The sequence below is a fragment of the Betta splendens genome, chromosome 4 (genome assembly GCF_900634795.4).
Source record: "Betta splendens chromosome 4, fBetSpl5.4, whole genome shotgun sequence".
Lineage (NCBI taxonomy): Eukaryota > Metazoa > Chordata > Actinopteri > Anabantiformes > Osphronemidae > Betta > Betta splendens.
This window is the reverse complement of record NC_040884.2, coordinates 3,734,974-3,761,438: the sequence shown is the minus strand read 5'-3', so window position 1 is coordinate 3,761,438 and position 26,465 is coordinate 3,734,974. Positions and strand designations below refer to the sequence as shown.

Below are 26,465 nucleotides of genomic sequence, written 5' to 3'. Positions count from 1 at the left end.
TGTAGCTGTACTTTGTACACTGTGTATTTATGTCTTTGGCTGCTGGATGAGGCATTTTTCAGACATTCTGAGGTAAATGACTGTTAGATTACCAATGCGAGTGTTCAAGTGGAAGCTTTTTGGTAGTTAGTCACTATGTGTTTTGTGAGACTCTGGATTCTTGGCTGTTGAAGACGGAGCCGTCTCCTCTGTCTCTGCATAGTGTTTGAAGCCTGTTGTTTTGTGTGGCCTCCGATGCCCAGCGTCTCGGGCAGTGTCATGCGGTGCCACGGGGCTGGACGTGCACAGCTGTGGCTCAGCAGGCGGCCTCTTTCTTCTGACACTGTGCAGGGACAGCTCGCAGAGCCTCTGGTTTCCTCCCGTCGACGAGAAGCCTCTTCTCGTCCAACGTGACAGCGACGGGATCACGGAAGGAGAACGACGTGTCGCTGACGAGGAGGAAAGCGAGCGCGGAGCCGTAGAGCAGGCAGCTATGCAGAGATGTGGAAAATAGGGCAGCGGAGCCACATACTGTATGAGCTGCACTGCTCACTTTCATAGAAAATATACTGAACAGCTGTTTAGATGTGTAGAATCTGTTGGCAGTGCATCGTGATACAACAAAGCAGGTGAAAACAATAGGAGCCCACGCTGTTAAATGACCTGGCAGGAGGATAGCAAGGTGTTTCACACTGCACTCAGGTGTGTGTGTGTGTGTGTGTGTGTGTGTGTGTGTGTGTGTGTGTGTGTGTGTCTCTGTAGTCGAGTCTTTCACACTGTGACATACGGTTTGACCCTGTGTTTCTGCTGAATGTGCTCACTTTTGTGTGCACCTGTGCACTTGTATTACTCATGTGGTGGGATATAAATGTGTCCTGTCCCATTGTGGCCATTCACGCCGTCCTTCCAGGGACAAAAACTAGTCCTCACAGTGGTTCTAACATTCAGGTTCGACAGGAAGTCAGTATGAGGTGTAGTAAACGTTTGCTGGTGTTCAGTATTTCCATTATTAGTCCCTGGGTCATGGGCGCATGAGTCGTGTTTGGAAGAGTTAGTGTAAAATATGGATGCAGAAGATGGAAGTAAGTGAGATATTGTCGTGTATTGTACCAAAGCCCATAATTTTCCCCTGATCTTAACTTATGGCTGAACTTGACCTTGAGAGTCACAAAACTGCAAAGCAACAAGTTCTAGATTAAATATTTAGGCAGACAAAACTGCCTGAGTAGCTTTAATAGATATGTACATGTCATGTCAACAGGAGCTGGTTGGGTAGAATCACTTTTCCCACAGAAACACATTGGGGCTTGTAGTTGTAGTAGTTGTGTAGGGAGACAGTGTTACAGACAGAAATGAGCCAAGTGCAGACAGATGAGGAGCATGTGGCTGCACCTTGTGCTGGTTTGTCCATGTGCTTCCGTCTCCTCTGACCTCAAGCTGTGCTCTGAGCTGAGCCTTGAATGTGAGGAGCAGACGATGGCGTTTGAGGCAGCTGTGACATTAGTCGACATTTCAGTCAAATGAGATGGAGGGAAACCATAAAAACGCTGACCCAGGCAGCAGCTTTCTATGTTTTACAACGTTCTGATTACTGCGACTCAGATCGACGTGAGGAACAGCGAGCAGACAGAAGAGGAATGAAGGAGAGAGCAGTGATCTCTCGCCGTCGACAGCGTCTGTCTGCAGCAGCGCCGCTGTCACGGACTCTCACACACCAGGATGAGATGACGCCTGTCTCCTTGCTGCTTTTTGATTTTATTGATCTCATTTCTTCTCTTGGCACCAGCTCGTGTTTAGGTTCTTTCCTAACAAAGACATCGGATACTTTTCTATCTTTCTTTGTCACTAAGTCCAACTAGCTACGAACACACACTGTCATTTTTCAAAAAACTGCAGAGAACTATAATTTCAGCAGCAAAACCAGTCCGTCCAACAGGATCGTTGGTCGGTGGCTGGGAGCTGCTTCCAGCTGCTTCCAGCTGCTTCCAGCTGCTTCCAGCTGTGCAGGCGGTGCTCTAGTGCCTGTCCAGCAGCTGGACGGTGTGTGTGGACCTGAGTCAAACTCAACTGCACTGTGTACGTGTGTGTGTGTGAGAGGGGGGTGTAATAAAAGAATGTGTCACCGAGTGTAACACTCGGCTCGTTAATGAGCTTTGAGTAGTTTTTTTGGTGAAAAGCTGGCACTTGGGGTGATGCTGCTTATACTCAGAGAAACAAACAGAAACCCAGTTCAGTATAATATAAAGTATGTGTGTCATGAATGAACAGACCGCTCAGATCTCTGGTTCTGGTTCTGTGTGACCGTCGGGTTCAGGTCATCCTTCCGCCATCAGTCCGAACCACGGTGTGGAATGTGTACAGATGTTGAGCCTTTAGTTTAGCCCTGAGACCAGGACACTGGTTGCCTAGTAACTGAAAAAGCAAGATGCTCTTCAGTTTTGACTTCAGCAACACCATGCAGTGATCCACCATCATCTGACTGTGATACTAACCTCAGTACTCTTGTGCTTCACTATATTCATAGTTACTTTGCAGATTGAATCCACTGTTCTACTGCTCTGACAGCAACCATTGCTTATGCCTTTACAGACACTGTCCCAGGTGCTGTGTCTATGCAGCGCTGTATTACGTGGAGCCCATTCATGAGCCTGTCTCTGTTGTGGTGATGTTGTTTGACAGTGTTTTTCCCTACAGTTGAGCAGGCTCCCAAGGCTCACCGGAGGCAGCGATGTGTGCCCATGCTAATAGAGCGCTGCGGCGCACGTGACTGAGGGCAGACCTCAGACCAGCGCGAGTGTGTTGAGCGGGTTCTGTCGCCGTAGACGCCAGTGAATGTCCATCCATGCATGTGCTTATGGGCGCTGAGGGCTCGGAGCTGCGCTGTGTGCGAGAACAGGCAATGGAGAGAGATAAATGATGTGACGCAGGGAGGTGTTTGCTGAACTGCTGAACTTTGAACCTCGCTTAGCTTTTTTTTATTTCCGCGAGGGACAGTTTCACTTTTAAACCCGTCTCTGCATCATAAAGGCATTTTGGCTGATTTACAGGACTGTCTGAAGGTTAAGACTCGGGACTGGAGCTAATAAACATGTCTATAGTTTTGTCCTTCAAGGAGGAATGAAAACATTTTCAATTAGCTTCCTTTAGTAATAGTTTATAGAGCAGGTGATGTCATCTCCAGTTACTGGAACGCTCACACAAGGACATGACTTCCCCCTAAACCTGAATGCTTTGAGTGACTACATGGACATATTAATATAAGTCTCTGTCCTGGTGCAGTTAGCTGACATGTATTTGCAGTTACACATACGAATACCGTTGTGTTCCTATTTGTATAACTGTGGAAACAGTGGATTTAATGCCTGCTACCAGGCAGTGTTCAGATCCGAATGCTGAATAAAATGTTTGGCTGCTTATAAAACTAACAATGAGGGAATAAGCTGCTGTCTTTGCTAATCCTTACACATGTGCAGCAAGCGTACCGCCGGTCATTACCCACAAGGCCGTGTGTCATCAGACATCAGAGGTCGGGTGCGCCCCCATTTCAGCACGTATAAAATGAACCCTCTCTTTTCAGTCTCAGGCAGAATGTATTGAATGTATTTAACGTCCAAACTGCCGATAAGGAAGTTGAACCATTGGTAGAAGGACAGGCAGACAGTGAGAGGTAGGGGAGTGGGGGAGTGACAAATAGCAAGTACAGGCTGTGTGTGTGTGTGTTTCCACAGCTCATTTGTGGCATTGACGTATTGTTGCTTTTTGTATGCAGGAACATTTGCAACTTAAGTGTGAAGATTCAGACTTAATGCATCATTTTCCTGAAGTAAGAAGCGTCCCCTTCGTTCCTCATTAGCTGCCGCGCTCCGCTCCTGTGACGCGCGCTGAATCGTGATGCTGGTGTTCGCCGGTGCCCAGGTGTGTGGGCGTGAAGCGGCTCACCCTTGACTGGCTGGTCTGGATCTGCCTCGCGGTGCCCACGTCGCCACGGCGACGGCGTCGTGTTTGACCGCTCCTCCGAGCCGGCGTTGTGTCGTGACTCGTGGGCTCCACGCCGGTGGTTCTCCTCCCTTCCCCTTCTGTCTCCTCCCGTCTCCTTCCGTCTCCTCCCGTCCCCTTCCGTCTCCTCCCGTCCCCTCATGTCTCCTCCCGTCTCCTCCCGTCCCCTCCTGTCCCCTTCCGTCTCCCCCCGTCCCCTCATGTCTCCTCCCGTCTCCTCTTGTCCCCTCCCGTCTCCTCCCGTCCCCTCCTGTCCCCTTCCGTCTCCCCCCGTCCCCTCATGTCTCCTCCCGTCTCCTCCCGTCCCCTCCTGTCCCCTCCCGTCTCCTCCTGTCCCCTCCCGTCCCCTTCTGTCTCCTCCCGTCCCCTCCCATCTCCCCCCGTCCCCTCATGTCTCCCCCCGTCCCCTCATGTCTCCTCCCGTCTCCTCCTGTCCCCTCATGTCTCCTCCCGTCCCCTCCCGTCCCCTCTGCTCCGACGCTGAAGGTGTGCGTCACTCCGCGCCTGCTCGGTGCTGATGCTAACGGATGGGGACAGGTGGGGGTGATGATCAGCGTCAGGATGCAACACTGCTCTCCAGCTTTTCATTAGAATCAAGAAAGTGCCTCAGTTTTTACATACAGAATAATGCAAAACATAAATTTAGGAGTTCTGAGGTGCAGCAGATTAATAGCCACCGTTTTATTGTTTGTTTCTCCAAACAGGAAGTTAGAGCTTCTAGCCCCTGAACACAGTTCAAATCCCTTGCATGCGTGCACTGTTCACCTCCCTCATCTCAAGTTGGCTCTCATGGTGTCTGGAATTGGCTAAACCATGAATATGAAATGCCAGTGGCATTCCTACCTCGTTAGATAAAAAAGAAGGAAAACAGGAGGAAACACATGAGCGTCAACACAAAGCGCCCGTTGTCGCCCTGTAGACCATCAGACCACTGTTCTGCACATCAACATAGTGCACTACAGTCGAAGTGCAGCTTTTGCAATGTAACAGTTTTGTGAAGTGAAAGTGCTGGCTGCCTTTATTCCACAAGGCCACGCATTTACTGGTGAGACACACAGGCTTCCAGATGTTCCTTGCAGCTACTAAACTCCGTCTTCTCAGGCTGTTGCAGCAGAAAAGCTGAGTTTTCACCGCCTTTGCTTCCCGGCTCCTGTACCCTTGGCTCTGACTTTGATTCCCATGATGCATTAGGTGTGAGCTGCTTGCATCACTAGGTCGGTGCTGCATGTTTGCCTTTTCTGCCACCGTGTCGGATAAGTTGCGTACGATTGCAGTATGGAGTGATTTCAAGCTCCCAGTCTGTTTCTCTCACCTGAGGTAGCGGTTTGGGAGTGTTGCACAAAGCCTTTCAACACGCTGCCCTCCAGCACCGCCGTTTAATTAGTGCTTTATGGTAATTCTGGATGATTATGTCCCGTGGTTACCGTGGCAACTGCTCACAGCACAAACCTTTAGGGATGGAACTTAGGTGGCGTTAATGCACATGGCTGCTGCCATGCACAGTGATATGCATGAACACATGTGGAGCTCAGAGACACTGAGCTCTGACCGAGAGGTCGCCGGTTCAATTACGGCTACAGACGCTGTGCATCAATATGGAAGTGACCTTGAGCAAAGAATAACAGCGTCGTGAGGGCTTCAGAGATGAAAGCGTAGCTGGGAAGCTAAAGGATAGCAGTTCACAGATGAGAAGCCGCGGCGTATTATCTGTTTTCATTTAGAGAGCGGCAGAGAGGGAAGGAAGGAGAGGGGAGCAGGATGGAGGAGTGACAGAGGGAGCAGCAGGTGATAGATGGAGTGGACGCATGAATAGAGATCCAGACAGTCATGCACAGCTATCAGCTAGCAGGATAAAAACGGGGGGATTGACTCGCGGCCAGAGAGAAAGCCAGAGAGAGGGGGTGACAGAAAGATGGAGAGCTTGTTCCAGATAGCAGCAGGGCTCGCAGTGTGTACACACACAGACTTTCAGGTGAAGGTGAACCATTCTTTTGCCTTCACAACTATGTGCTGTGGAGTCATCATGTGGGAGGGAGCGAAAGCGTCAATAACATGTTGTTGTTCTAAGACAAAGACCAAACTTTTAAATAGGGAACTGTGCTTTCCATCAAGTCGGTTGAAAACACATGAAGATCAATTTAAAATGAATATTAATTGGTTTTAACTCATGATGCATTCAGGACCTGCAGGACAATGGCTTTGTATTTAGTTCACAAAATGCCCAACTTGAATAAGCTCAAACTTCAGCATCCTCCTCCTTCTCTTACTGCGCTATAGGAAGGTCAATGCGTGTAAAGATGCTGTAACAGTAGCAGCTCAGTGTGTTTCTCTTCTTCCCACTTTCTCCTCCCTCTGGCTCTGAGCACTGGGCGAGCTGCTGGGACACCAGCGTGGCAAGGTGACCTTAAACAAACAGCACAGAATAGGCAAACAGATGCCTGGAAATGAACCGAGAAACACTCCGACACCGACATCAAGAGACATTCAAACGGTTCAGCATCTGTTTTCTCAGGTCAGGATGACTGTGTTTAAGCCACAATAAGAAAAACACATAATTACTGTATGCATTTGTTAAGTAAATGCAACAAAAGCTCAAACGTATGATCATGACATCACAGACTGACTTCACTTCATTTCTGCCCTAAATGATGGACTGAGATCAAAACGGTCCTGATGAGAGGAAGCCAAAACTGCTGTGCTCACATGAAGATGGCGTCCCGCTCTGTGTCTGTGGGGGGTGGGGATGGGGAAACAGAGCGAGGAGGAAAAAGTTGAATAAAGAGACAGATGGAGGAAGAGCTCAGAGAGCGGAGAAGGGAGGAGACGGCTGTGCCGGGGCGTCTGAGGCAGAACTGGGCCACTGAGCACAACCCGAAGAGGAGAACGGAGAGGATGAGGAAGGAAGAGGCTGGCCTGGAAACGGTGGATGGAGAGAGAGAGAGCGACACGCGACAGAAGGGGAGGAGGGAGCGCAGAGGCTCCCACGAAGTCACTCCTCTGCGCGCGTCGCCAGGAACAGTTGGACAACGGAGCCCTCAGCTCAAATATCAACTTAGTGAGTCTGGACGCTGTTTGTGAGGAGCCGGCTGACTGTCAGCTGATGCCTGCTCCCCTGCGTTAACAGCCCAGTGTCCGGCCTTTACCGGCTCCTTCCAGTCATTCAGCACCTGATTCTTTATAGTGCAGATCATTTTGTTGTTTTTTTTAATTTAACATCTTTCCTTCAGTCAAAATCAGGATCAACTGTACATACAGTAGATGAACGCTTAAGTAAAAAAGCAGTAGTGAAAGTGGAAAATAAAGAGTTCCGGACCAAATCATTCAATCAGATGGTTTCACATGTTTTTCACCAGCATCTTTGCTCCTGTTTGAGCGTTGAGTTGTTCTCACAATAACCTGCTGTCAAACGTCTGTTTAGCGATGACGTTTCATCAGCTGGAACAAAGTTCTCAAGGAAGGATTTACAGTAAGTGGTTTTATCAGTCTCCTAAAAATAAACTACCAAAAAAACCCTACCTGAACGTGAGTTCAGCAGGAACACAGATCCCTTCAAGTCTAAAGCTAATCCAAACCTGATCTCAGGAGTTTAACTTCCCACTGAGCACTGGGACATATTTGGGGTTTCCTGTAGGAATCTGCTGGATATGCAGATGTTTAAAACGCCAGTTGCAGCCTTGCCTCTGTTTCCGTCTCTCTCTTTTCCTTCTGGCTGCTTGTTTCTCCGTCTGAATCTGTTCCTACATCCTGCTGTTTGTCGCTCGTTGACACTTGTCCTGAGCTGTGGCCACATCCTGAACGCTTCCAGTCCAGGGCGCGAGCGGGTTTCATCTGGGCCACATCTTTCCAGGTCACGGTGCAGCGGAGCAGATGCACTTTCTGACTCACTTGGTTCATTTGTGCGTTTGTTAATCTGCGTCTGAGCGTCATTAGTTGCCACGTTTTGGGTGCAGGTGAATCAGCTGTTCTGTGTGTTGCTGTTATTTATAGCGTCGGTTGATGCGTGGGTCACTGGGTTTTACAGACGTGCCACCTGGAGCCACAGATTGAAGCTGGGACTGTGAGAATGTCCAGATTGACCACGATCAGCAGAGAGGCTTAAAGCGACGCTGACGCCTGGTGCACGAAACCGACTGCTCCATCATTGATGTTTTCTGTGTGTGTGTGTGTGTGTGTGTGTGTGTACCTGCAGCTAACTGCTATTCAGTGAATGTTAAGGAGAGAACAAGCCGTCCTGGCTACACTAACTCGCCGCCTCCCACATACAGATACGGTCTCACAACACGACGCGGGGCTCCGCTCGACAATGTGGAGCAGTGCGACGTGAAGGTCCGACGCTCTGTACGGACTTAACAAGCGAGCGTGTGTGTCAGTGACATGTGTGCGTGGGCTTTTTACTATGTGTTTCGCGTGTGGCGCCCGTGACGGTTTCCTTGTGAGCGAGTGAGGAGAAGCCCGTGGCGAACGCGCACAGTGCAGCGCTCACACTTCCCAAACGCGGAGACGCTCTTGTTCAGGTGCTGTAAGGATGTCTGATATATTTGAGCTGCTAAGCGTCACCAAATGTGGAGCGGTCGCCCACTGAGTGCAGAATGTTCTGTTTTATGACAGAGACTGAGAGGGAGAATGAGTAAAAATACACCCAGCTCCTGGGAGACGGTCTCTATGACAGCAATTACTATGGTGATGGCTGGGATGCACGTGAAGTGATGGCTGTGATGGGCCCCCTGGGATTTCACCTACTTGAACTGCAGCAGGAGACTCACACACACACACACACACGCACACTTGAATGAAGAGCAAATGGAAGAGGGAGCCGAAGAGGGACTTGAGGTGAAATTCAGGAGGATGCCACCAAGCTGCCGCCCGCTCACAGGCCGCGGGCGCTGAAGTAGATGCACGGCTGCTGCTCTGCTTCAGGACAGCACTTCTGCAGTACTTCAGTGGAGTACGTCCATGCGATCTGTTGTCAGTCTTTGCTACGCCACCACATTTCAGAGGACGCGTTTCACTTGTTTGCCATCTGCTGTTACAATCATTCTCTATTTAATCATTCAGAAGTAAAGCAACATTGACACATCTCTATTCATGGATTATCACCATTTTCATGCCTCAGGATTTTGACAGTGAAATTTTTTTTAATATTATAGATTAGAAAATGAAATAAAATACTGTAATATCTGAGCCAAGAAAAACTCATTCACAAAATTAAAAGTGTTTAAACATTTGAATATAGTGAAAAGAATATCTAATATATCACTTTGTAACTAACTGAAATTAAAAACGTTTAACAAAAGCTGTTTTGTTTAAATAAATAATGTGATCAGTTTTTATTCATGTATCGCTCAAGGACTGTTTAACATACGACTACAGGAACTGGGAATCAGACCACTGACCCCACGGTTGATGCGCGGCTGTTCTACTGCTGCTGCTGCTGTGTGTGTGTGTGTGTGTGTGTGTGTGTGTGTGTGTGTGTGTGTGTGTGTGTGTGTGTGTGTGTGTTACATTAACAGTTCTCACAACACCTCTTGCTACTCGTACTATTTTCCTTCTTGCTCTCACACTGTACAGAACAAAGCGTAATTATTTAAGTGTGTGTCTGTGTTTGTGTGTGTCTGTGTGTGCGTGCGTGCGTGCGTGCGTGCGTGTGCACATGTTGCGGTGCTGCTGCAGTCAGTCTGCTCTGTCATGCTGTTTCCATAGCAGCAGCTAGAGCCAACACAGCCAACCACTCTCACTTCCTGCTTTCTCCTTATTGGTGCCTTATTGGGGATCTGACACTCTTCCTACTTTTCTGTCACATTTATCTATTCATCTTTTCGCCACTGGCTTCAGATCTCCTCCTGGAGAAGAGTCGATACGCTTCAATGTCGTTCCACATTCATTTATTCAGACAGCTTCAACCAGAGCTTTAGAAATGCGAAGAAAAGGACTCCAGTTCCCTCCATAACACACCATATTACTCATGGCTGTTGTTCCCTGATGTTAATTTGCTGTGCAGATGTTGTCACGGTGACCGTCCCGTCTCTGCTGGTGATTTTGCCTGATTCCAACGTCTAACATGGGCTCTCGTCTTCTCTGCTCTCCACACAAAAAGCTGTTATTTTTAGTCCACTCGGTCTTCGCATATTTAAGTTGTTACATCAATAAAGTGTGAGGGCGCCGTCAAGCAGCTGCAACATCAGAAGCTAATAAAAACAGATTGTTTAGCAGACTGTGTGCTCGTGTTTATGCCTCTGACTGTGCCAGATCATTACCCAGTGCTTTTATATTGGGTCACTTTGGTGACGAGTCCAAGTTACTTTGCTGTAGATCAGCTGGACCGACGAGCTGAGAATAAATAGGAATGAAAGAATAGGAATGGAAGAAATAGAACAAACTGAAGTCAATGTGAGTGTGCACCTTTCTGGTGCTGAGTCAGTTCTGGTCCGTGTGGCCGCTGTATCTGGGTCTTGTTATGGGATGGACGTGACGTGTGCTGTGGCTGCTCGTCATAATGCAGCGTTCACGGAGCCGCCGGATGTCGCGACCCGTGAACGCCGCGCTTCCTCCACTGCACCGCGCACCGCTAACACCTCTAATGGGTGGAGGCGTCAGCACCTCTACGTTTCCTCCGTCTTCAATCGGCAGCGACAGTATTCCAGATATGAATCAGCCGTGCAGCTCTTTGGTCGGATGTGTGGAGGCTTGAGAATGAACAGGAGCAGGTGCGAAGATGACGCTGCACCCGAACGCATCAGGCGGGTTCTTAAGGTCTGACTTTAATTAAGCAGCTCTGATATCGAGCACCAGCGCCGGGTAAAAAGGGGCCGATGGGCCGTGTGAGGCCTGCGACGGCGGCAGGGCTTTCCCATGCAGCAGACAAACACTAGTCCTGTCTCGCCTCATTACGTCCGCTTCAGCTATTGATTTTAATGTTCCAGCCCTTCTAGATAAAGGTCCTGGAGGGTCGGCAGTGTTTTTATCAGCCCTCACTGACCTTGCAGCAAACCGAAGCCGATAACGGAGCGTCCTGAGCTCAAGTGGTCTCTGTGCAGATGGACACGTGTGTTTAGGGAGCGATAAAGGCCTGCGTCTTATCTCCCAGCATCCTCTGCTCTCCCTCTGCTCCTTCCCCGCCTCCTGTCCTCCCTCTGACTCCTGTCGAACTCCTACACAATTAATTCCTCATCACTTCCTGTTATTCTCCTGCCCCGCTGCTCATCAACTGCGGCGCAGCTGATTTGCACTCAGTTGCGTTTCAAACAGGAAATTGAGGCAGCAGTCGCATAAATGAGAATTCTCTCTTTGTTCCATAAAGAGCTGTCATTATTTTTCAGTGGATTGAAGGTAAACATTTGGGTTTGAGAAGCTTGGGCTGAATGATGAGTCCTGACTGGAGGACTTGTACCCAGGTTTGCTGGTTTGACTCATTCTGGCTTTTTAAATGACGGCAGAATTGCATTGAGTAAAATTCTGCCTCTTGATGATCGTCTGTGTGTGACAGTGTTTGGACTGGGACAGCTCTGTTTGAACTGGGACAGCTCTGTTTGAACTGGGACAGCTCTGTCTGAACTGGGACAGCTCTGTGTTAGGACTGGGACAGCTCTGATCCGTCTCCCTCGATTTGCAGCACAAACAACGCTGCTGTTTGAGGCTCTCAGACTAATTACAGTCTCTCTCCATTAAAGCTGTTTTACACAAAAGAAAAGTCTCTTGTGTTTTGACTAAAACTCCTGAAATCTCATGTGAACTTCTGCTGAGCCTCCGGCCTTTGCCTCATTCAGTGCACATGTGTGTCTTCAGCTGGAGCTCCTCCTGAAGCAGAATGTGAGAGTTGAACGTGGTCTCTCTACACTTCGCACCAGGTGGCAGTCGGTCACAAGGCCGTTTCCCAAATGTTGGCGCAGAAATAGTTGGTGTAGGTTTGAAGGGTGACGAGTTCAGCGTCATTTTTACACCCTCACAATTTATAGAAGGTTTTGCAGTAGGTGTAAATGCTGTGTTGTTCGTTCACGCCATTACTCATCATTATTTGTCAATATTAATTAATGCAGCGTTATTAGACTTATTTTTTAACATTTTACAGAAGATGCATTTTCATGTTCACGTCCAGTCATCGACGCACGTGGACACAGAGATCTCATCGCCGTCCTTCTTTGCTTCTCGTGTCCACAGTGCAGTGTCTGGAAATGACCACCAAGCGGAAGCTGATCGGCCGGCTGGTGCCGTGCCGGTGCTTCCGTGGCGAAGAGGAGGTGATCTCGGTGTTGGACTACTCCCACTGCAGCCTGCAGCAGGTCCCCAAGGAGATCTTCAGCTTCGAGAGAACTCTGGAAGAGCTCTACCTCGATGCCAACCAGATCGAGGAACTGCCCAAGGTAGCTGTGAAAACCCAGTTTAACGTGTCAGACCTGTGACCTACAGTGACCCCAGGCCATGGAAACCCTGCTCTATGGGTCTCGCAGCTGCTTTAGCAATTTTAATGAGTACGCTAATTTTTATAGGTTGATAAAATTGTACTCGGTACAATTTTTGCTAGATGTTGATTTCTTTTTTTTTTAATCAAATATATGCTATAGTCTGAATTAGTTTTGTCTAAATTATTTTTTATCTTATTTTGTTAGCTGTTGTTAAGAGAAGAAGTGAAGGGTGTAAAGATTAAGGGATGTGTTAGTGACAGGAAACCTGTGATGTGACGCAGGTTACGCCCTGAAACGAGGGACGTCCTCCCAGGTCTCAAGGTGAATCAGGGCTGCTGTTTATTACAGTCCTGTCTCCCTTAGTTTAGATCCTGCCCTGGTTTCAGTGACACAGAGTTTTACATATAGCTGTTGTGGACGGGGTCAGTGTTGCAGAGCTGTGTAAGTGTCACCTCACAAAGTGTCCTCCGCCGTGACAGCGCTAACAGTGTGTACGCGTTTGTGCCAGCGCTGTAGAAAGCTGCTGAGGCTGTCAGCGCCTTAATGTCAGCGGCGTGTGAGCAGCTAAAGCTCCTCAGTCTCTGACAAAAGCTAAAATATTGGTCTGCTTTAACAGGCCAGTAAAAAATAACACAAATACTCTTGTAGGGTTTATTTAATGACAGCTATAACGTCTGCATGAGTTCCCTCTAATTATTACACATCCAGCTTAGGTGACTTGGAAACTCTTGGAAAGTGCCTGTGGGGCTGAATGTGTGTGAGCATATGCTTGTTGTAATTATGAGACAAAATTAGAGACTTCACATCACACAGTGGGGAAATGATTGGACGGAGCAGCGTGCGTATGTTTGTAGATGTGTGAATGAGGCTCGGTGCCGCTGACCAGACGTGGCGCGGGGAATTCAAAGCAGCTGTTTTGTTTTTTCAGGGGCTCTGCAGATCAAACCTCAGATCTAGGTGATCACCCACTGGTTGTGACTCTTTCAGGCCTCCATCCTGTGCGGATGCTGAGGATGTAGTTTAGGCAGACACCCTTTCTCCCGCGTGTCCCCACATGATTGTGGTTGTCACTCAAGGGCAATTTTAGCTGTCGTGAGCCGGTGGAAATTACAGGTTGAACATGTCTCAATAATTAATTGTTGTAATTAATTAATTGTTGCCACGCTTTCACTTTTGGAGTAAAGCTCCGTGTCACTTTGCTTTTTCGTTCCTTAGCAACTCTTCAACTGCCAGGCTTTGAAGAAGCTGAGCATGCCTGATAACGACCTGTCCAACCTGCCCACCACCATCGCCAGCCTGGTTAACCTCAAGGAGCTGGACATCAGTAAAAATGGTTCGGCCAAAACCAAATGCCTCGTGATCATTTACCATCATGTCTGACAAAGAAAGCAGGAAATTCTCCTGTTTGAGAGAATGATTCAAGAGTAATTGTCACTACTTCACCCTTTTCCCCAACAGGTATTCAGGAGTTTCCAGACAATATAAAATGCTGTAAAGGCCTGTCAGTGGTGGAAGCCAGTGTCAACCCTATCACCAAGTAAGCCAACGACACCTGCATCACATCTGGACTAACCTGTGAAGTTTTTTTTAATTCTAGTCAAAGACTTCTGAAAAACAGCACTGGTTTCTTCATCTTAGACAGAGATGTCGTTTTAAATTCACAGGATTTTTTTCTGGAGCCGCCTTTTTGTGGTTTGATGCCTGTATTTCGCTGTTGGAACCGACTTTTCTCCGTTACACGCTGGTGTCAGGACATGATCACTCATCCCGTTTATAGCAGCACAGAGGGTATAAATATCCCCGGGGCCCATACTGTACCAACACATACTGCTGCATTCATGATTCGCATCCTGCACTGGGACGTAGTGACACCAATGTGCAGCTCCCACCGTTCTGCTGTATATTACGGACGTGCAACATGCATGAAGCGCGGCTGTGAAGCACAGCGCAGACGGCAGAGTTTGTGTGTTCGTATGCAGATGAGTCAACTGCAGGCTGACAGCAGCTAACCGTTTCCTCAGGCGTGTCGTTATGGAGCATGGTCTGCGTTTTATCCCATCGCTGCTTTGTTTCTGTCCATCTCCCTCTTCCAGACTCCCAGATGGTTTTACGCAGCTCTTGAATCTCACCCAGCTCTTCTTAAACGATGCCTTCCTCGAGTACCTGCCGGCCAACTTTGGCAGGTAAGCGGATGCGACGTGCCGAATCATTAGCTTCATGGAATCAGTCGCGTCTCTGCACGTGTAAACAAATTGTTTTTACAAAGCCTTCGGTGCCTCTTGTCTCATAAACATAATGAGGAAACACAGTCGGGTTGATTCAACGTGATCCTGTACTAATGACTAGAAAATCAGCATCTTTCCTCTCATATGTTGCAGCAAACAAAGTGCATCATATGAATGAATAGAACACTTTAGTGCAAGATCAAAATAATTAAATGCCACCTACTAGCGTGATGACAAGGGATACAGTAAATACATTTACATTTCCTTGTGCCTTCTGTTCATCAGACTCTCCAAACTACGGATCCTGGAGCTCAGAGAGAACCACCTGAAAACCATGCCAAAGTAAGAGAAGGACAAGACACACACACACACACACACACACACACACACACACACACACACACACACACACACACACACACACACACAGATGCTACATGATATCACCAAATGTGTCCCTGCTCTCTGAGGGGTGCAGATTAAATCTATATTTATCCAGGGCAGGTGTTGGTGGATACTGATGATACTGATGAGGCCTAAATGTTTCCTGTTTGTTATCTTATCATTGAGGTTATCGCTCTCCACTATAAACGCACCTAAGCCTTGAAAAACAAAGAGTAGCTTTGGTTGGATGGGCCAAAAGCACCAGTTCTGTGCTAATGCCGGTAATAATGCAGTACCCGTGTCCAATCCAAAGCCCAACTTTAATAGCACTCACAGCAGTTTTATCCCATAGACAAAGCTCCAGCAGAAGCCTGTGCCTCGACCGGTTGCTGTGATGGGACAGTAATTGATGTCATTTCAAACTGACTTGTAACCGCGTTCTCTGTCGTCTCAGGTCCATCCACAGACTGACACAGTTGGAGAGGCTGGATTTAGGTAGCAACGAATTCACTGAACTGGTGAGATTTCAACCAATTTAATTTAATTTCTACATCAACTTTTATACGTGCACTCAGGCCTCAGAACCGGTTTATCTGTTGAGATGTAGGCAGTGATTGTAGAAAGGCGCGAGTGAGGCGAGAATCAGAAACACAGATGCCGTGTCCCATTTCAGGGGCCGTCGCCTTCAAAGTTTACGTCTCCAGACCCAACGCAGCATATGTCGAATCCTCTGTAGATGGTCTCATTTAGGGATGGAGCACAGTTCAGCTGGACCCTGAAATGGAGCACGGCAACATGCTGGAGGAAGACGGGGCGTCAGGTTCAGACAGGAAGTCGACTTTGACAGGAGTAGGCTGTCTGTGCGTTCTGCTTCCTGCCAAGAGAGAGTAGGCACGTAGGGAGCGATTGCCAGTCTCACTTCGCCAACAGTTTCCTCAGAGGGTTTTTGATTTTCACAAAGCCTTGGTTTGTGGATGCACCAAAGATCTACTGTATATTTTTGGTTTCAAATTTGATTCTGCTTTTTTTGTATTTGTTGGTAAAGTATGAGCTTTGATCTGTTTGCATGACGCAGCCAGAGGCGTTGGAGCAGATCCACAACTTAAAGGAGCTGTGGCTGGACAACAACTCTCTACAGTCCATTCCCGGGGTGAGAAATCCTCGGACGTGTTTGATCCTCAGTCACGTGTCCTCTCCCGCTCATGCGAATGTCCCCGTCTCTCCTCACCCTCCTGCCCGCAGTCGATAGGGAAGCTTCGGCAGTTGCGTTACTTGGACTTGGCTAAGAATCGCATTGAGACGTTGGACATGGACGTTTCAGGCTGCGAGGCCTTAGAAGACCTGCTGCTGTCCTCCAACATGCTGCAGCGCCTCCCTGACTCTATAGGTAGCTTCCAACTCAGCTGAGGTTTTCTTTATTAGGCCAATTCCATGCCTGTAGCGTGTTTTATGTGACCATGTGTGCCCTTGCGTGTGGTACAGGAATGTTGAAGAAGCTCACAACTCTGAAGGTAGATGACAACCAGCTGACTTCACTGCCTAACACCATTGGAAGGTAAACAGACACACTCTGGTCACTCTTGATTATTTCAGCAGGACATTGTTTATTTCTAGTAGGTTGTTGTTTTTTCCCTTGTGTATTACTTTTAGTTGCTCTGATGTAACGCTGGCTGATTATTGGGGGGGGGGGTTTGTGTGTTGTGTTTGCTGCGTTGCCGTGGCATTAGTGCGAAGCCCAAGCAAGGGTGAGTAACATTAGCCTCCTGGACCCGGGGGTGCGTTCAGAGACAGCCAGGTGTTCAGCAGTGTTACAGATGCAAACGTATTGGTGTAGAGAAGTTACACACAAATACAAGGACAGGAAATTACCTTCTGTTCAACTTTATGCATTTAAATATTTGGATCACTGCTTGAAAATGCACTGGACCAGCTTTGATAAAAGCTGCAGATGTAAAATGATTACAGTAATATGATTAGTTTGATTCTAATTATAATCCATCACAGTACAGATTTAATCGCAGAAATCTGATTAGCTGCTTTTGAAAAATGACGAGCATTCGTTGAATTGAGTATAAATTTGTCTTTTCTCCATGTGTGGCCTTAGGTTGGTAATAAAAATGAAGCTTAAAATGTAATTTTCCAAAGAAGTTTCTGAAAAAAAACACATGTAAAACAGAAAGCTCACAATTCAAGTATCTTAAACTGTGATGGATTTACTAAACAACTCCACTCATTTGTATCTGAACAATGCAGAAACATTTCGTCTTCCTGAACAAGTCCCAGGTTTTAGTTTAGCTCAATAAGTAGTTGTATAGATCAATGTCTCCTTTCTGATAAGAAGATTCTTCCTCATCGCTCTGTTGTTTTAAGGTGAACGCTGTACTTTCATCTCTTTCTTTGTAGGACAGAGGTTTTATCTACTAGAATATAGGATAAATATAGGTTAAGAAAATGTAGGTAATGTCAAAACTCCTTATGGACCATCATGATGACTATTAAAGGCTGTGTGGCTTGAGTGGCTGCTGGTTTGCGACTCTGTCACGAACACGTACTTGCACCTTTTAAATGACTAATGGCTTGAGCCGCAGCGCCATTGAATATAGTATTATGGAGGTGGCTCAGGCAGCCAAGTAATATGAGGACAACTACTTCCTCTCCTTCCGCTCCTCTCAGGCCTTATGGTGAGCCAGATGGCCCGGTCCACTGGGAATAATAACAGTGGACTAATGCAATGTTCACAGTGACAGTATATTAATGTAAAATTGGTGTGTCATTAACATTAGCCTGCTGTTAGCATGATGATGGCAGTCAAGGGGGAGGGGTCAGTGTGTCCTGTAGGAGTCGGCCATGGATGCTTCCGTGATTCTCACCGGTGGAGAAGTGAGTTGGGAATCAAAACAAGGGCGGGTGGTCATCGATTTGACAAATATTCTGACTGAGTCGTTAATTTGAATATTTTCATTGACCGAGTCACACAGTGATGAAGATCCACTACTCTCAACACAATCACCTTCAAATTTGTTGTCTTGTCATAAAACAGATAAAGGGGCTGAAGTGATTGTGCATTTTTATCTTTGCCAACAAATCCTATGTGAAGCTCAGCCATGTGTCCTCAAACAGCTGGGATCAGTGGTTTTTCTTACTTCCTCTGTGACTATTTTTAGCTACAGAAACATGTAAATGCACCTTTTGTGCACTAAAAAGCATTTTACAGGAGCACGGTGGTGGGTGTGGGATTAACTGGAGGCAGTGTGGCTCATCACAGTGTTTGTCATACCTGTTCCACGCTGGACACAGACCCTCAGTCCTTTCACAGGCTTTGTTGACAGGAGATAAAATAACAGGAAGTGTCGCCCTCGTCCCTTATAGTTATGTAAAGCAACAGCAGGGAACAATTTACTTTATGCTATTTTCTCTTTATGTGTTCCTCTCTGTCTATTCCTATCACCCAGTCTGTCTTTGTTGGAGGAGTTGGACTGTAGCTGTAATGAGTTGGAGTCGTTGCCTCCCACCATCGGCTACCTGCACAGCCTGAGGACCTTCGCGGCCGACGAGAACTTCCTGTCAGAGCTGCCTCGCGAGGTAAAACCAACCTTCAGCCCTTTAGTTTGCTGCTTTTTACGACGCTGAAAAGCATAAATGTGATCTGATGAATGGCCCGTTGCAGATCGGTAACTGTAAGAACGTGACGGTGATGTCCCTGCGCTCCAACAAACTGGAGTTCCTCCCGGACGAGATCGGACAGATGACCAAGCTGCGAGTGCTTAACCTCAGCGACAACAGGTACAAACGCACACTCGCACGCAATGTCGCTTTCTCAATGGCTCTGTCGGTTGCTCTCGCGGCCTGTGGTTGCCATGGAAGCGGGTGAGTGTGTTGCCATGGTTATGCTGTCTGCGGGCTGTACAGTGCGTGGGCAAGAGAAACATCTCTCTCCTCTCTCACTCCTCCGTCTCAGGTTAAAGAATCTACCGTTTACCTTTACTAAGCTGAAGGACCTGGCAGCTTTGTGGCTCTCTGACAATCAGGTATCTCTCTCTCTCTCTCTCTCTCTCTCTCTCTCTCTCTCTCGCTCTCTCTCTCTCTCTGTCTATGTCTCAGTGTCTCCCTTTCCCAGAGAAGCAGCACAGACACCAGTATTTTAAGCCATCAATATATTAATAAACTTACTGGGCCCATTTATTCCATCATACCTGCTGGACAGATGATTCGGAGATTATAAACTGTTGCTAAAAGGTTTGACATGATGTTTAATGTGTAATCAGAAGAGAACATATTTAAAAGTCAAATGTAATTTATAAAGCAGCAGGTCAGAGGTGGATTTACATTTAAAATTATCACTTACATATTCACACTCTTTATCAAAGTTCAACTCAGTATCAGTTACTTTTTTCACATCAACATTTTGATTATTAAACTAAATCACAGAGAGGTGGAATGTTTGTGAAGAGATTATCTCATATAATACACAAAACAATATATTTTATTTCTATCACACTATCATTTCAGTAAAACTTATAAATTGTATTTACCATTTTAGAGAACACAATCTTTACAAGATGCCATTGTATTTTACCATGTTGCACTTTACAGACCAAACATGCAAACTGAGAATTGGCAATTTGTAATTGATTTCCCTTGTTGGTAAAATTCATTTGCAAATTACCTAAATCCAATTAAGAATAATTCATACAAGCACATAGATAGTTTGTGTTAATTGCATCAGATCAGTGTCAAGAAAATGAGGATAGGATGAAAAAACACTTTCTTTTCTTTACTGGGTCATAAAATGTGTACGGATCTTTACAGAAATGACAAAGTTATAACATTTTGTCATAATTAAACTCATCCATCAAATCTCAACATTGTTGGTAGGAAAATCAAATGAACACTTTTGTCCTATATATAACTGGACTAAACGGTTGCTCCCTGTAGCTGCACATCCAACGTCCACGTCCTGCACCGTGATTTGACTTGACAGCAGATGTTTCCAGCTTCAGAGGCTCCTTTAGGCCTGTAGCTGTTGCGCCGGGGCTACTTTTATACCTCGTTGAGCATTAGGTGTTGAGGTTTTAGAGCCATCTTAGTGAGGCACCTGCTTGTAGGAAAAGCAGCCACAGTGCTTCAATTACTCCATTTATAGACCACTTGAGCTGCCCCAAGTGTCAAATGTGCTGCTTCTGGCTTTATAAAAGTCAACTGGTGTCGTTTTTCCTTTTCTTTCATTCTTTCTTTTGTTCAGATTAATATAAATATATATGTATGTGAATAACATATTTAAAATTAATAAAACAACTAATTATTCATGAATCCATTAATTTTTTACAAGTAGCTTTAACTTTTGAAAGATTTATTCGCTATGATCACATGCAGGATTCACTTATTGATTAATGGTGAAATAATAAACAGGAGCTTTGTGAGGGTCCTTAACGCGTGTTTGTTTGCAGTCCAAGGCCCTGATTCCACTGCAGACAGAAGCCCACCCAGAAACCAAACAGAAAGTTTTGACCAACTACATGTTTCCTCAGCAACCGCGCCATGATGAGGGTACGAACTGTGCATGTGTGAATGTGAATTATAATATTAGGGTTCATGTTTTTTAAGCAAAGTGTTTGTTCCTGCGCTTCATGTTTTTGCCTGCGTGTGTGTGTGTGTGCAGATTATCAGTCAGACAGCGACAGCTTTAATCCGACTCTGTGGGAGGAGCAGAGGCAGCAGAGGATGACTGTGGCCTTCGACTTCGAGGACAAGAAGGAAGAAGAGGACAACTCTGGGAAGGTCAAGGTCAGCTTAACGTTATCCATCTCTTTGTCTGGTTGATCTGCAAAACCTCAGCTTCAAACCTGCAGTTAGCAGACCACAAAAAAGGATTTCTCTTGATTATTGTAGGTGGAAATTAATTTAAAGCGATACCCAACCCCGTACCCTGAGGACCTGAAGAACATGGTCAAGTCAGTGCAAAGCCTTGTGGGTAAAAGCGTTCACAGCGGACATGGACACCAGCACCAGCTGAGCACAGGCACCATCACATCAGCAGGAACCAACATGGAGCACACACACCTCAGCAAAGAACCTTATGAACCACCCTGGCCCCTACCTCCTAAAGAGGTACGATGAACAAATGCTCAGGTGACCCAGTAGGGGGCAAAGTACTGGACTGACCACTTTAAATATAGGCTTCCATTTGATGGAAATACCACACTTTTATTCATGCATCCTCTAGGTGACAGACAGAGAGATGCAGGACTTCTCTCAGAGTCAGCTAATGGATCAGGGATCAATGCATAACTCTGGCATCGACATTCCCAAGAGGAAGGACAAGGAGGATCTGACAGAGAGCTCTGAGGTCGGACGCACAGCGTGCAACACACACACTCACCCGTGGATCAAATGCAACGTAAACTTAACACATCGCTGTAAAGTAGGAGGATCCATATACTGTCACAGTCTCTATAGTCTCAGGGCAATATTTTAGGGCTGCATCAATTAAATGTAGCCAAGATCTGGATCAAGAATCTGTAACGTTAGCGTCAGTTACTGTTTATTTCGGTTTAGCTACCGTACTTTAACAGGTGCTCGTCTCCGCTTAGGACTCGATGGGCGGCTCCCCCAACGACATCCGCATCTCTGACATGAGGCCCACCCTGGTGGAGCCACCGATGTACAAACCAAAGGTGGTGCTGCTTGGCAAGGACAAGAAAGGTATTTCCTTCATCGCGTCTGGCTGCACAGACACACAGGGGAGCGTGTACACACCCATGTAGACACATAATGCAGCACAGTCATTTAAAGCGCTCTGGGCCATGTTGTAATTTGGTCCATTAATTAGTCATGGTGGCAAGCAAATGATTTGAGCATGTAACAAAGAGCAGTAGGGAGCAACATAACATGTTCAGTGAATTTACAGGTCTGCAGCCTGTTGTTAAACCTTTTCTCTCGGTTTGAAATAAAAATCGAAAAGTTTTGATGAGAACAAGTTTTACTGCACAATAAAAAAATCCATTTTCATTTTTAATCTGAACAAATAACCAAAACATTGTTTGTTATTTGCGCCCCGATGGCAAACTGTTGCTTTGTGTGTAATCTACGCGTCCTTCTGGGAACACGCTGGAGAATTAAAACCAAACAGCTTGTTCATCTTGCTACGTGTGAATTATTCATAAAGGGTTTTGTAGCAAAGTTTAGGAAAGGCTTCAAACTGCTGGTTTGATATTAGTGGTGTTGACATTAATACAGAGCAGCCAGAAGACCGTGTGCTTTCCAGGTCTCATTTCTATGAGGCTCTTGATTTCAGTTGGACTAGTGGTTTAAGATTCAGATTTGATACAGCTGTAAAATTCACAAGTTCTCTGTCTGTGCATCCAGAGTCGACGGATGAGGAGGTGGATAAACTCCACTGTATGAACCACAGCGGCTCCTCGGCCACCTACTCCGACTACTCCCCGTCACAGGGCTCCTCGGGCTCGTCCAACCCGCCGGCCAACACGCACCCACACGTTCTCTCCCACCCCCACCCCCACCCCCACCCCCACGCTCCGGCTCTACCAGCTCCCACCAAGGACCAGGGGCCTCAGACACACTGGACCAACAGGTGCGAACACACCTGGGTGATACCCATCGACTATTTATTTTAGGAGTATTTATCATCTTTTCCACCTATCATCATCATCTGTCCTGTTGCTTCACCTATGATCTTCTGCCTCCATCTTCCAATCTCTTTTTGATCTTCTGAACTTGGTCAAGGTCAGAAACTCATTAGGATGCTGCATCACATAAATGTATTCTTTCTGCCTTAATTGCAACCTCGCTATCCGCTTACTACTCCTAGGATTACAATCTGTGATCTGTGAATGTTCTTTTTGTTGTGTACATGTTATACGTCCAAACACAAAGCCAGTGACTGTGTCTGTGTGCACCTATAGACTGGCCCAGTCCTTCCCTAAGCCCATTGATTCCAAGCCCCTGCTATCTCAGAGAGAAACCCCTCCATCGGGAACTCTGCAGCAGCGTGGAGATCGACGCCCGCTAAGTGAGCCTTTCGACTGGGCTGAGGCGCCTCACTATGACAACACAGGTTTTGATGCTGAGGAGTCCCCTCTCGATCCTCCATCTGGTACAAGTCAAGGAAATCCTCCTCTGGGGTCGAAACCCCGCAGCCAATCAACACACGGGCGTCGCCCACTCCTCAGGCAAGAGCGAATTGTAGGAGTTCCGCTGGAGTTGGACACGCAGACGCTTCCCTTCCACAGCAATCAGCGCTCCACCCCAGACAATGACCCACAGTCCAATGCAGCACCACAGAATCCTTGGCAGAATTGGACGCGAACTCCTAGCCCGCTGGAGGACAGAACCGCCTTTCCCTCCAAGCTGGACCTCACACCCACATCTAGTCCCAACCCTGATCGCAAAGACATGGACTCAAGGTGATTGAAAGGCTCTGTATCAGTTTTACAACAGCACTGAGCTGTTTAGTCCAAAGAAAGTGTGTTTAAGTTCTCCATTAATTGATTGATTAAATCAAACATAATCAACAGATGACTTTGGTCACCTGGTACCAATATTTATGTAATCATGCAGTTTTGTGCTTGATTTGAAGCCATTTCTTAAATTTTGCTTTTAGGCTAGAACAAGGAGTAGGACCTTTGCCTGGCAGCTGGACTTATCATGACAGTCAAGGGGAGCAGAACAGGAAGGACCATCTAAGTGTCAGTGGGGGCAACAAGGTTACGGTGGTGATGAGTAAAAGCTCAGACCGTCTGTCCCCAATGATGAAGGAGACGAGGTCTAAGTTTAAGAAGTCGCAGAGTATTGATGAGATAGACATTGGATCCTACAAGGTCTATAGGTAAGATTTTTATGATAATGTTTCATTGAGGTCAAAGTGTTGGAAAGGTTGCAGCTGCTGAAGCCGACTCTTCTTTCTTCTCGTCAGTATTCCCATGGACAGCTATAGTTCATCCATTGAGCAGCAGACCAGTTTGGACCGCCCAGAGTTGCCTGGTTCTATGGAGCAGACCAACATGTCCCGGTCACAGTCTGCCCCCATGTTAGATGATGAGCTGGGCTTCCCAGGACATGGAGGCAGCAACCAGAACCAGCTAGGACAGAACCAAAAACCTGCCATTCCACAGAAAGCCTACCACTTTGACCAGAACTACAATCCCCAGGTCACTGGCTTCAGACTTTGTTATTGTAGAGATTTGAGCATAGCCACTGATACATTTACAATTTTTAATGGTGTGATTGAGTAAGTGTGCATGCATTAAGGAGGAATAATATCATATTAAAAGCCTAAAGGTTTAGTGGACTAACTGCCAACTCACTGTTACCAATCAGGTGACCATGGATCGTCGCGTTCCCCCTCCCTTCCCCAACACACCAGATTATATCAACCACTCGTCAAAGGCCTTGGAGTATCTCAATCAAACTGGGAAGACATTACCCAAGGAGCTGGTGAGCCCTCGGTATCGTGCATATCCACCGCTAGAGATGTTTTCTTTCCCCCAGTCACCGATTAGTCAGGACGGCCCACCAAACCAGCAGCAGCCCATCCCAACACAGAGGTCCAGACCAGGGTTTCTGAGGCGAGCAGACTCCCTGGTCAGCTCCACAGAGTTGGCTTTGTTCCGCAGAGTCCACGAAGCTCAGCAGGAGGCGCTGCAGGAAGCTCAGTACCGACAGCAGGTGGGGGCTAGTTATGATTATTTGTGTATGTGGGTTCTTTGCTTGTTAAATGGCTGTGTGTGAGGCTTACTGACACCTTACAGGACGACAATCTGAAGATTAATTTAGGGAACTGTGACCTTTCCTTCCACACTGTGTCTACTTGCCTAATGTTGATGGTTATGGAAGAATTTTTGTTACAACTGCTAATTTGATAGACATAGCCTGAATTTGCTTTTGTGGTAAATGTGTTAAAAATTGTGATCTGGTGAAACTCTGCCCTCTCTCTCAGGCCGACCCTCCTCTTTACAGTCGCGCTCTTGCCTACTCCACCCCCATGGAGCATTCTGCTCACAGCAACATGGCTGACAGCCAAAGCCAGATGCTGCACAACAAGAGAAACGGCCGCTATGAGGATGACTATCCCACCTACCAGGAACAGAAGAAGCCCATGATTGGTTATCCAACCAAGAGTCTGACTCAGCGCCGCCCCCTGTCTGCCAGGAGCTACAGTACTGAGACGTATGGTGCATCTCAGGTAGATGCCTGCTACATACCTGCTGCTGTAAGATATACAACTTGCATGTATCTTATTGCATGTATCTAGTCACTTTTTTTCTCTTTTCCATCAGTTACATCATCCTCAATTAAAGCAAGTGTCCTTTACTTCAGACACCTCCCAGATCCCAAGGCAAACCCAAGTCCATGAAAACTCCTTCAGGATGTTGTGGGTTAAGCCTAAGTCAGACGTTCCTAAAATAGTAACAGAGAGGAGGCCACCGGCATACTGATGCATGCACAAAGTACTGAATCAGAAGGAGCAGGGTACAGGAAAGACGCTAGCAGCTAGAAATTAAACGTGACCACTTACAGTACAACTACAGTCAGTTAATCTTAAGTACAAGGTCGAAAGTGAGGGTTGGAAAGAGCCTCAATTTCTCTGCTTGCCTGACAGGTGTTCTCATATTCCATTTAACCATACACATGCAGAAAACCATGCTTTGAATTAAATAAAAGGTATCACTATCAAGACAAACTTGAGTTTCAATAACCTCTTCTACTCAGGCGCGACCAGTGTCCGCTCGTCCAACCATGGCCGCCCTGCTAGAGAAGATGCCCCCAGAGTACGCCCTGGCCACCTGCCCCGAGAAGTCACCCGATGACACCATCAAAGTAAGACCCGTCATACCACAGAAACCCGAAGACATCACCTCCAAGATGCCTGCCGATTGGAGGCAGCAACTACTCAGGCACATAGAGGCCAAACGGCTGGACAGGGTATGTGAACGCAACGCAGACACGAGGAGGCACACGCACTCACACTCACACACACCTGCACTGGGAGGCCCCTCCTGTACGTATCTGTGTAAGTGTGTGTCGTAAGGTCGAGCAGATTGGTGTCCAGCTGCATGTGCCCACTCCACACTGTCGCTCTGTCAGCCTGACCTACTGCACACTCACTACTGTGGATATGTGCCGAGGGAATCGCATGTCCTGAGATACGGTGCAGCGAAACCTGGACTGTTGATCAGCTAGAAGAAGATGAGAATGTCACCAGCACTCACACGTCTGTTCGCTAAATATGAATCTGCAGACAAGCAAGAAAGTCGTTTATTCAACTGTATTATATCTGCATTACCAATGAGTAAACCTACATGCTAGCCCACTACTAGTGTCTTGAATGACCCAATGTTCACAAGCTAACATACCTCTGTGCTTTCAGCAAACCAGCACTGTTGTTGTTATTGTTGTTCTTGTTCTATCAGTGTTATTGCTGTTGTTTATTTGTCTGTGGAGCTCACAGTGTGTCGTCACCGCG

General features: G+C 46.9%; 1 protein-coding gene across 15 annotated transcripts in view; it reads left to right on the top strand.

Moving 5' to 3' along the window:
* lrrc7 (leucine rich repeat containing 7) overlaps positions 1–26,465 on the top strand; it is a 60,654-nt gene that overhangs the window by 23,646 nt on the left and 10,543 nt on the right. For 8 of the 15 annotated variants that reach the window (XM_041070606.2, XM_055507798.1, XM_041070604.2 and 5 more), the window contains 25 exons: positions 12,130–12,332; positions 13,590–13,707; positions 13,833–13,911; positions 14,468–14,557; positions 14,885–14,941; positions 15,438–15,501; positions 16,059–16,133; positions 16,226–16,370; positions 16,466–16,538; positions 16,711–16,728; positions 18,436–18,565; positions 18,651–18,766; positions 18,942–19,011; positions 20,431–20,530; positions 20,643–20,767; positions 20,873–21,091; positions 21,207–21,329; positions 21,574–21,685; positions 22,349–22,574; positions 22,906–23,406; positions 23,604–23,828; positions 23,916–24,150; positions 24,320–24,667; positions 24,939–25,211; positions 25,712–25,924. In XM_041070606.2, coding sequence (XP_040926540.1) covers positions 12,144–12,332; positions 13,590–13,707; positions 13,833–13,911; positions 14,468–14,557; positions 14,885–14,941; positions 15,438–15,501; positions 16,059–16,133; positions 16,226–16,370; positions 16,466–16,538; positions 16,711–16,728; positions 18,436–18,565; positions 18,651–18,766; positions 18,942–19,011; positions 20,431–20,530; positions 20,643–20,767; positions 20,873–21,091; positions 21,207–21,329; positions 21,574–21,685; positions 22,349–22,574; positions 22,906–23,406; positions 23,604–23,828; positions 23,916–24,150; positions 24,320–24,667; positions 24,939–25,211; positions 25,712–25,924 — 3,924 coding nt within the window. In that variant the 5' untranslated portion in view covers positions 12,130–12,143. Of the gene's footprint in view, positions 1–5,449; positions 8,921–12,129; positions 12,333–13,589; positions 13,708–13,832; positions 13,912–14,467; positions 14,558–14,884; positions 14,942–15,437; positions 15,502–16,058; positions 16,134–16,225; positions 16,371–16,465; positions 16,539–16,710; positions 16,729–18,435; positions 18,566–18,650; positions 18,767–18,941; positions 19,012–20,430; positions 20,531–20,642; positions 20,768–20,872; positions 21,092–21,206; positions 21,330–21,573; positions 21,686–22,348; positions 22,575–22,905; positions 23,407–23,603; positions 23,829–23,915; positions 24,151–24,319; positions 24,668–24,938; positions 25,212–25,278; positions 25,623–25,711; positions 25,925–26,465 lie in introns of those variants that run through there. The other 7 variants (XM_029148925.3, XM_041070608.2, XM_055507800.1 and 4 more) reach the window with 5 other exon arrangements.